The sequence below is a fragment of the Copadichromis virginalis genome, linkage group LG7 (genome assembly GCF_057382275.1).
Source record: "Copadichromis virginalis isolate Kocher_CV1m ecotype Utaka linkage group LG7, C_Virginalis_male_GT1.1, whole genome shotgun sequence".
NCBI lineage: Eukaryota > Metazoa > Chordata > Actinopteri > Cichliformes > Cichlidae > Copadichromis > Copadichromis virginalis.
Window position 1 is genome coordinate 4,471,958 of NC_140624.1, and position 10,818 is coordinate 4,482,775.

Genomic DNA, 10,818 nt, shown 5'->3' on the forward strand with positions numbered 1-10,818 from the left:
TTGTTAGCTGCCTTCATATTTGCTGTTTACATAAATATGTAAAGATGCACTTCTTCTGTCTTCAGGTTCCTCTTGAGTTGAAGTCGTCAAGCACTCTTGGACCTAAAAATGGCATTTATGTGAAAATCACAAGAAGGGACCAAAGAGATGGTCCATTCATTTCTCCATCAGATGATTAGACACCAACCTGAGGCTCAGGGTCTTCGTGTATCATGCCTTTCCTTTGATTTACAGCAAAATATTTCCATAGTTACTGACATTCTGCATACCTCAATGATTCAGCCCACACAGTGATCTGAAAAGTCGATGATAATGATAATATTGCCGCTGTAATGATAAACACAGTGGCACAAAAGTGCTGTTGATCCAAGTGCTCTTTACCAGCCTCTCTCTTTTGGATACAGTTTAGGTCTTTTTGAACTCCCTGCTGATGAGTGCACCATGCGGGTTATTCATTTGTGAGTGTGCTACAACACAACTCTGAATGGCACTTCTCACAGTCACACGTTGCCACTTTAAGTGAGTCGAATTTACAAAATAATGACATATTTTTGGCAAAAAAGTCGTGTTTTTTGTTACTGATACACTGAAAGCTTTGATGGAGCATGAAGTGGTCGTAACTCTGTGCCTCCAAAGCTGCTATTTGAGGGTGAAGTAAGTGGTTTTATAATAGGAAAGAAAATCTTTGTTGTTTTGTTCCTGATGACCCTTGTCCCTGTTACATGTCTCAGGATATGAAACACTCACTGCACTTTTACTCTGTGGGAAAAAACATTAGAATCCTTTCATTACCTGTGTTGATGAACTCATTCATTATTATTGCACCTTATTGGAACATCAGTTTCCTATACTCACATCCAATCTGTCAATTTAGATTTTTGGCCATTACTTGAGAAACTGCAGTGCTGAAATGTTATTAGGCCTCAATATAAATGATCTAAAAGTGTTTTATTGATGATTCATTCAAATCTTTCTAGGAAACAAAACAATCTGTTTAATTGATTTACATATGAAATGGGTGAAATGCAGCTTGTTGTTGATGCAAATATATAAACAAAGTGGTAACATTACTCCTTTTTTCAGTTTTGCAATGTGTTTATTTTGCAACAAAACAAACAATCCAATTTTGTTCTGTATCTTGACACCAGATCATCTGTTGTCCTTGCTAAGGCTTGCACTGATGTACTTTGCTAAGCGTTTCTGCCTAAGGATATACTTCAAGCATGAAAGCAGAGATTTTGTGAGGGAAAAGGAAATGCGTACAGTTTCAAGTGCAAAATAAGGATTTTCTGATACATTTCAAGAAAAACCATTACAGTGATTTCAAGTTCAACTCGAAGTCCCTTCTCAAGATAATATTATAATACTGAAAATACTGCATACTATAATCAAATAGTTTGGTAGTTCTATAGTAACCTTTCTCACTCTCAACTTCTGACACATTATGATTAAAAGATTTGGAGAAATCACAATTTCACAAGGCCGATGATTGCGACTTATTGGACTGCAATAAGAAAGTATCATGCAGGCAGCCTGGGCTTTTTTTTTTTTTATAATTGCTGTAAAATTACTAAATTGTCATCTTTTAGGAACAATTTGAATTTTCTTAAGCCCAAAATAGTTGAGGAGTTGCGGTAATGTGAAGCGCACATGTTAAATATAGCAGAGCTGATTTTTCTCTCTGTGGTCAGACGACAGTACTTTGTGAGTGCTTTGTGCTTCTGAGGCACACCAAGTATTTATAAACCTGGTCTTCTCTTCTTTCAGAAACTGGCTGAATTTTGTCTCTTTTGGTTACAGAATTAAAAAAAAACTTACATGACACTGTATTTAAAACAGACATGAGAAGTCACTGAGCATGTCACAGGAATAAGAAGCTACATTTAAAATTAAAGGCTGTTTATACATATGAGCTCTGAATAATCAAAATGTAAAATGATAGCCTGTGGAGTGTTCATTAATTGCATTTTTTAAAATTTTGTCATTATCTTTGTTAACTATTAAATTATTTTAATCATTTTTCTACATTTGCAAAATTCTAAACTTTCAAATACACCACGAAACTAAAGAACATCCATCCACAGAGTTTCACTAGTCTGAAAAAGGAAAGGCAAACTGCGACTTATGAGTAGTTGATAATGTATTCTGGGTAAATCTGCTGCTTTTCAAAGACAACGTAAATGCTGGGTTTGTTCTCAGAGTCAACGCAACTATCGTAGAACGTTCTTCCGTTTGATTTTAGCGGCGGGCGAACGTACGTGCTTCTCCCCTTGGTGTAGTCCCCTACCAGGACCAGGGCAACAAACATAATCTTGTTTGGAGTTGCTCTGACACTGGCGTATCTGTCAGAGTAAGATGCATCTTTGGCAAAGTAGCTCCCTAAAATAAAAAAAAGTGTTATTGTTAATATAGTTCAAAGAAAAAAATGCTAGTGATTTAGTACTCAAGAGTTTTCTGGTGTTCGTTTTGAGGAAGATGCATTCCTTTTATGGCTTTCCAGTATCAAATTTTAGCTACAATGTGTCCATTATACTACAAAAAGTGATGCAAAGATTGCTTTGCTGTACCTTTGCCATAGGCTGTGCCATGGACCCCACACATCCTCCAGTCAAAGTTTTGCTCACAGATGGCCTCTATCAGAGACTCGTCAGTCCCGTGGAACAAATACATCATTGAGGGGTCTCCTCCGTTCCTCCCCTTCATCTGCTCTTTCTGCCTGAACACAGTGTATGCCATTTAAGTGGAAACATCCTTCTTGCAGAGATTTGTGTGTAAAACCTTTCTGTCTGCATCCAGCTGCTGAATTTAGCATAAAGACTTGATATGAGGGGGAAAGAAAACTAATAACCCCATCAGATAGCTAGTGAAGATTCAGCTATTTCCTGTGCCAGGCCAGAACTTAGTCCAACACCTGCAAAACAGTTTCCTTTTTTTTCTACTTTTTAACAGTAACAAGTTCTGTTGTGTTGCTGCTAAGGTAAACTACACTGTGTAGTAAAGTCTATCCTCTGCCTGTCCGTCAGAGGATAGACTTTAAAGTTCTGATGCTGGCCTATAAAGCTCTGAATGGTTTAGGACCAAAATACATCAATGACCTCCTGACCCAGTATGAACCATCCAGATCCCTCAGGTCATCTGGATCCGGTCTTTTATCAGTTCCCAGAGTCAGAACCAGACACGGAGAAGCTGCATTCAGCTTTTATGCTCCTTATATCTGGAACAAACTCCCAGAAAGCCTCAGATCAGCTGAAACACTCAGTTTATTTAAATCCAGGTTGAAGACTCACCTGTTCTCAGCTGCATTTGAATAAAGCACCAAATCCACACTTTAAGCTTAAATTTCAAAACTTACATTTAACTACTGATTTTATCTACTGTTCTGATTTTATCTGTTTTGATTTTATATACTGTTTTGTTTGTTTGTTTGTTTGTTAATTAGTTAGTTAGTTTATTTGCTTGTTTTATTCAATTTTAAATCATGCTTTTTATTTGTTCTTGTTTCTAATGTCTCTGTAAAGCACTTTGAATCACCTTGTTGTTGAATTGTGCTATACAAATAAACTTGCCTTGCCTAGAGTAGATTCACTATTTTATCACCTGGTTCCTCCAAAAGTTCAAATCATTTCTTTAAAAAAGCCAAAAATCTCTGTCAGTAATTTACCACTGGAAGACTCTCCACAGAGACGGGTTCTGGATCCTTTGGATGCTGTTAATTTTTTTCACCGGCATTGTGCTTCTAAATAAAGACTCAATCAGATTGTAATCTGGTGCAGATTGGGAGAGATGTATTAGCTGAAAGACAAGAATAAAGTGCAAATATACAAGTTAACAATAAAAGTAGAAATATGGGTTTAGTGTTTAGTAACACTGAGCACAAGGTTGGGTTTTTGTTTTTTAAATAGAAGAAAGATACCTTGTATCCAAACTCAGGTATGGCATTTTTGTCCCAGTGCGAAGGTACGCTTTCAGCTGTGGAGGAGCTGGAGCTCTTTGATGACGTACTGCAGAGAAGACATGCAGTATTCATTTTGTTGGTAAACTCACTTAAGACAGCAACCAACCAAGACTAGAAATATTTGAATAGCCTGAATCAATGTGCACAAGTGGAAGTCAAAATACCTCTTCAGCTTGTCCTCCACGTCATGAGCAGACACAAAGCGAGGCCTCCTCCTGACATCTCGCTTGGTTTTGAATTTTATATTCTGCTGATACATCGCCTGGTCTCCTGTCGCATCTTTGAAATGGAGAATATATTTCTGTTTGCCAGCACTGAACGGAATCTCTGTATCTCTGTCTTCAAGGTATACATTCTCCAGGGTTTCAGAAGTCACTGATGATTCCTCATCACCCTAAAGAGAACACAAGCAATCCACCAAAGTTTAGATTCCAAACATGCCAGTGATTAAATTACTTGGCATATCTAACTGTAATACATCTGTTCCCTTAGAAAAGTTCTGTCAAGGGTGGCAAGATCTTCATACTCATTGAAAGAATCACAATAAGTCACCTTTCCATATTCCAACCATTTCCCACCATCGTCCTTCCAGTACCAGACCCACTGTGTAGTGAGAATGAAGTGAGGGGGCTTTGAGACAGAGGAGGCAGTGGACAGGCGACGAACTGGAGAGTTTCCATATCTCATGGTCCTGAAGTCCACCGACTTCTCAACAGGGGATGAAGAGCTAAGAGGGATGTAAATTCCATCAAAATTAATGGAAATCTATAGACCTGAGCTCATGTGAATAACAGTAATATGCATTTAATCTTTTAATCTTTTACTGCAGATGCACCACAAACAGTACATCTGTGTGTTCTGTTTCTTCATGTACCTTTGAAGAGACAGAAATCTGAAAAGCCCTAAGCCGGACGAAGGTTGATCCATGCAGCTCGTCTCTTTTGCTGGGTCACAGTATGCCTTTTCAATTTCCTCCATAGTGGGCAAGTCCTTCCAGGTTACACCATCAGTGTCTAAAACCTGCCATCTGTAGGGCAGGTGCCAATGGACACGTGCACACTTGTCTATGAAAAACACACACCAGCATTCATTTATTAGGCAGTGCACATATGGACATAGAGCTATACGTGTTGAGATGTTACTGTATTGTAGATATGAAAGGCAGCTTCCACCATCATGATCATTACCTTTGAACCCGCAATGTCTGCGAATGAAATAAAGGCAGATTTCATTCATGTCAGCATTGCTCGGTGGCTTAGATGGACAAACAGAACTGGTTGGGGATCCAGGATTGCTGTGGGAAGACTGCTGGGAAGACTGCTGAGGCTGCTTAGTTGAGGTTCTTACCTCTGTTAGCACTACAGAAGAGACACATTTATGTTGTGTAGATTACTGGTCTTGCTGATTGACAAAAATCTGTGCAAGACATGTTTTTATAAAATCTGCTTTACCAGTGACACCAGTACCCTGCCTCTCCTGTTGACCCATGATGATACATTTATTTCTGTAGATCTTGTGAAGGTTTTCAATATTCTCACGACTGAATCCTCGGAAGAGCTTCATCGCATGTCCATCGAGGCCATGCTGTCTTTTGCACGAAGAGCCAAATTTGCAGTCACCCTGGAAAAAATGCTGGCAGACATGGAGCTTTGTGCACGAGGTGGTGAATTTACATGAGCCGTGCTGACCGTTGCCCTTGTTGTAATGTGAGCATATCTAAAAAGGAATCATAAAGGAGGATGAAGTTCACATATTTTCAACAGAAGAACAAGACAATCTCCACAATTGCCTCCAAGTGCAAACCGCTAAAACATACCTCAGGAAGCAGATAAGGATCATTCTGCAGTAACAGCTGGAACAGCTGTTTCTCTGTGAAATCATGAAGATTGTACTTCTTCAAAAGCTCTGCATTGTATGGAAATGCCACACTGTGTGGATTCTTACACTTCCCTCTGTAAATGACAACATGCCATCCAATTAAAATATTCTGTTTTACTTATAATATTTTTCAATATTATTGCTTTTGAGTTTAGTGTCTGAGCCAACGTATCTATAATTTTACATAGTCAAAAACCTCATTTAAAGATGTATGCGGTGGTGCTAGTTCAAGTCATTATGCAAATGGCCTGTTTATAAGGTAGGGGACATCTGCATTCAGCTGAGACTAAAGAAGTCACTTGGATGAGTTTAACGTTTCTGCCACTAAAAACGTCGTATCCAGATGAAGGCATGACCTTCAGCGTGAGCAGTAGGCTCTCCATCATTTATTTACATTATGGGTGTTTTGCATTTGGGAAAAAAAATGATCAAAGTCCTGTAATTGAACTGTTAAATTGCTGCCATCTTCTGGTCAAAATGTTGCACTACAATCGTGCAAACATTAGGAAAAAATGGAGTGACCCAAATTCGTAAAATTCATAATGAATGCGGGGGAGCGCAGTCTCCATCAGGCCAAGCTAAAGTCACATTTAACCATTTTGATTACGATGATGTCCACAATGTCTCATGAAATTCAGCTCGGATTTTATGTAAAGTCAAAACATGAGTTCTTATAAGGTCATGGTGCTTATTCCATCATCATTCACTATTTACACTGAGTATTAAAAGCACTTTTCCCTGTGGGGTTTTTATTTACACCTGTGTTCAGACTGAAGATTAATTGCTGTGGGAATGAGATCACTATGAAGCACCAATAAGATGACGATACGTTGCAACCATAGGCGATGACTAATAGCAGGAAAACAAACCTGAATCTGCGATTATTTGCTGGGCTTTAAAGTTTAAACCCACGCAAAGCCCTTTTGCGCTCTGCGTAGCTTGTTGAAAAACCTCATCGTGAATGATTGAGCACCTTTTTGCTCATTTATGGCGGTGATAACTATCACAGAGTCTTTGTTATTATAGGAAAGCTTTCTACAAAAATAAATAAATAAATACGTCGCTTACCCGAACGTGCACTCTCCGCAAACAAAATACTTGCACAGGTGTAAGCCATCGCACTGCGGACACTCTCCAGCTTTTTTCTGACAGAGCCGCAGATTGGTTTTAGCCACTACCAGACTATCCGGGCTGATTATTTTACTTCCCGTCTTTCTTCTTTCTTTAATGGCTATTTTACCATCGTCAAAGAGCACAGCGCGTAGGACCGAATCCGCAACCGTGAATTTCTGTGCGAGCTGATCTTCTAATTTCCCGAATTCCAAACACCCCTGGTTGTCGCACAAGGTCTTGATGATGAATTTAGACAGAGTCGATGTCATTCTGCAATGACATTTGTTCCTTTAGCTAAGAATTCCAAAGCAGCCCAGTTATGGCTCTGACCGAAATCTCCGGCTACGTTCGGTTACTGGGAAATGAAACTGAAACTTAAACATAGGACGGTTTGTGTAATGGTCGCCCTGCCCAGAAGGAAAGTTATCGCTACAAGGTTTTTTAAAAATACAAAAATAAATAGATATTGTCACGAGGGCGAGATTGCGTGGCATATAAAATCTGAAAATAAAGTGAATTTTATCTTAAATTAGTAGTAGTGGACTTTCATGTGGTTGCATTAAATCTAAATCAATCGTAAAAAAGAAATGTAACAAGTGTCACCTGGCAGGAACTTTGACAAGGTAGTGGGTGTGTGAGGTGAGGTGAGCGCCTTTTGTGGGAAGTTCCAGACACAATTAACTCACTCTGGCAGATAGGACAGCAAAAGTCGCAACAAGGAGACCGATGGTAGATATGGTTATTGGTGTGAGTAGGACGGAGCTCAAGAGCAGAATACGACACAAAATGAAGGAAAGGTGGCAAAAGCAATGGGAGGAGGAGAGGAAAGGGCGATGGCTGTACAACATCCAAAGGAAAGCGGGGGAAATGAGAAGTACAGGACGAAACAGGAGAGAGGAGACGATTATATCTCGACTGAGATTTGGACACACTGGCTTAAATAGCACATTATTTTTAATAGGTAAACACTGTACAGGGGAGTGTGACTGCAGTAGGGAACAGGAAACAATAGAACATGTTTTATTGCATTGTCAGAAGTATGATATGGAAAGGAGACAACTGATCAAAAAGCTGGACGAGTGAAGTTGGACTTGTTTGATTTATTTCGCGTGAGCTTTATAAGTGAAAGTTATCAGGCTGTATTTTGGTTTTTTAGGCAGACTCATTTGTTCGGGAGAATTTGAATATTTTATTATATTATATTATATTATATTTTTATTTATTTATTGTCATTTCGGTCCACACTCCACACTAGTTGGTGGCGGTAATGCACCATTTTGCTGTTTGCCAACCGCCAATAAACCTATACAGAAGAAGAAGATTGGTCGTGTGACCACAAGTTTTAATCAAGTTGTAGATCGACTGCACCTCTGCTGTCCTTTTTTTATTCTTTTGGTTGATTTGTAATTTGGTTTTGGCTAGCCCGTCCAGCTGCAAAGGCTGTTATGAATGACTGAGAGTGAGTCTTGTAAAGGCGGACTAACCTCTCTTCTTGTTTTTTCGTTTAATTTGATTGTGCCACTTCCCTTTACAAACCCAGGTTGCAGGTCATGCATAGCGGTGAGACCCGAATTGTTTGCAGTGCATGGCCACAGGTAAATTGCAGTGTCTCTAAAACTGGGTGTAACGGTTTGCAGTGTTATTTGTTAGCACCAGTGACTGCAGGGGTGTCAGACTCCAGGCCTCGAGGGGCGGTGTCCTGCAGGTTTTAGGTATCACCCCGGGTCAGGGTTAGGTTGATTAGTTCATTACCAGGCCTCTGGAGAACTTCAAGACATGTTGAGGAGGTCATTTAGCCATGTAAATCAGCTGTGTCTGATCAAGGACACACCTAAAATCTGCAGGACACTGGCCGTCGAGGCCTGGAGTTCGACACCCCTGCTGTAGAGTCATTGATTCGCACCTTTGGTTTGATGGTCTTATGTGCAGCTGGGATATTAGTAGAACGGGGGTGTCCAACTCCAGTCCTCGAGAGCTATCGTCCTTCAGCTTTTAGACTCATCCTTGTTCCGACACACCTCAATCAAATGAATGGCTTGTTATCAGGCCTTTGCCAGATTTGATGGTAGAGGTAATTCAACCATTTGATTCAACTGTGTTGGAGTGAGGATGCATGTAAAAGCTGCAGGACGGTAGCTCTCGAGGACTGGAGTTGGACACCCCAGTAGTAAAATGTTTTGTAAGTCCTGTCTGGGAATGAATGGGGAAATGTATGTTTAACTCATGGAATAAATAAATTATACATTTCTTTGACATTTTATTCAACACATTAGTGCTCTGTTACACAAACAAAAAATATATATCCTCAAGAAGGCGAGAGCATTTTTTAAACTCTATGTAGCGAGTAAAAGCCACCGAGTAACCGCTAACGACCTCTATACTACTTGTGCAAACTTTCAGGCCCAAAGCTCTTACAGGAACGAGCCCAGAATAAACGGGACAAGAGGGCCAATATCAGTCAGATATGTTAAAATTTATTTTAAAAGAACACAAAGGGTTTGCAAAAGGCCTAAAACATCAAAATGGGAAAGGTCACTAACGACCACAAGATAGTCTTATTGGTGCAACCTGCCAGCAATGCAACTATCACCTGCGGGCTTGCTCTCCCTCGGGGGTCCCAGATTCTCGTTGCTTTAAAAGAAACAAATCCACCCCAAATAAATACGAGCCCAACAGAACACTTATCGCATGCTGTTGAGTATTGCAGCATCGACAGCGATCAACTCGAAGGAAAATGACGACGGAGGCAAAAATGTCCTTAATATTTTGGGAACTTTATTCCTCATCAACACGCGGCAAAACTTTTCTCATGGGTGCCATTTTCGTTGTGGTATACTTTTTTTTCTTAGGGGCGTGATGACGCAGCATCCGTGCTCTTACAATGAAACAGTGCCTCCTTGTGGTGGCAACTAAAATACTGTCTCTGTTAAACCACAGTAACCATAATGCAGTTAAACACTGTACAACATGAGTACACACAATGAATATCTTAACACATGCACTAAGTGTTTTAGTTCAGGCAATAATCGGTGGCACTAAAATCACTCTTAATAAAACGTATTCACTGCAAATCCACACGGAGCACCTCTAAAAGACCTAATTCCCCTAAGGTAAGAGCCTAGCTCAGGGATTGCACATTGCCCGACTAATATTGCACCAGCCCAGTAGAAATAAAAACAAACCCGGCATAAAAAAACAGTTTTAAAAGGTGACCCTACTAAAACCAAAAACGCAACAAAAAGGAGAAGGAGGAAAAAACAGTGACAAATTCACATGTGCAGCCTGTCCTCCAGCAGACAACTGTGTTTGCTGCACACCTGGCTTGTCTTCTAAAATCTCTACTCGAACCTCTGCTGTAGAGGTTTAAAACAACCGTTTGTGTAGAAGACAATTAAAACTTCTCAGGCTCTTCACCTACTCATACAACCATTGTTCACAGCCCTCGTCAGTGCAAATGACAGAAGAAGAGCACCTGCTGCCCGTGTTGCCAACTCCTCAGTAAGGAAAATCGCTATTGGCTGTCCTAAAAGTCGCTAAATGACGTCATCGCCTAATTTGCATAATTGGTCATGCTAATCTAATTGTAACCTATGTTGTTGGAGAGAGAAATAACATCGTGGAAGAGACATAAAGTGAGTAAAAAACGTCCTAAATGCATTTAGAGTTTCTTTAGAACTACAAATTAAATTTCTTTTAGCAATTATTGTTTTTTTTTAATGTCACAATTCCAACCCTGCTCCTTTACCCGGGCTTGGACCGGCAAAAGTGACCCGAAATAGGCGCTCTGGTGGAGTTACTTCGTGTATGTGTGTTTATAAGTAGTTTTAAACCTTGTGATCCACAAAACAGCATAAGAGTAAAAGAAGAACTGA

At 39.9% G+C, this 10,818-nt stretch overlaps 2 protein-coding genes across 4 annotated transcripts in view; one reads left to right on the forward strand and one right to left on the reverse strand.

Moving 5' to 3' along the window:
• LOC146704241 (thromboxane-A synthase-like) overlaps positions 1-2,635 on the forward strand; it is a 30,135-nt gene extending 27,500 nt beyond the window's left edge. For 2 of the 3 annotated variants that reach the window (XM_085461256.1, XM_085461257.1), the window contains exon 14: positions 66-1,876. In XM_085461256.1, coding sequence (XP_085317382.1) covers positions 66-179 — 114 coding nt within the window. In that variant the 3' untranslated portion in view covers positions 180-1,876. Of the gene's footprint in view, positions 1-65; positions 1,877-2,578 lie in introns of those variants that run through there. The other variant, XR_014921151.1, reaches the window with a different exon arrangement.
• parp12a (poly (ADP-ribose) polymerase family, member 12a) lies at positions 564-7,307 on the reverse strand. Its single transcript, XM_085461255.1, has 11 exons — positions 6,902-7,307; positions 5,772-5,907; positions 5,407-5,671; positions 5,143-5,313; positions 4,830-5,019; positions 4,508-4,682; positions 4,120-4,349; positions 3,914-4,001; positions 3,662-3,792; positions 2,568-2,716; positions 564-2,379 (listed from the first exon to the last, which is right to left on the reverse strand). Exons 1-11 carry the CDS (start codon positions 7,213-7,215, stop codon positions 2,123-2,125), a joined length of 2,106 nt encoding a protein of 701 aa, XP_085317381.1. The 5' UTR covers positions 7,216-7,307; the 3' UTR covers positions 564-2,122.
• Between the last annotated feature and the right edge of the window lie 3,511 nt (positions 7,308-10,818).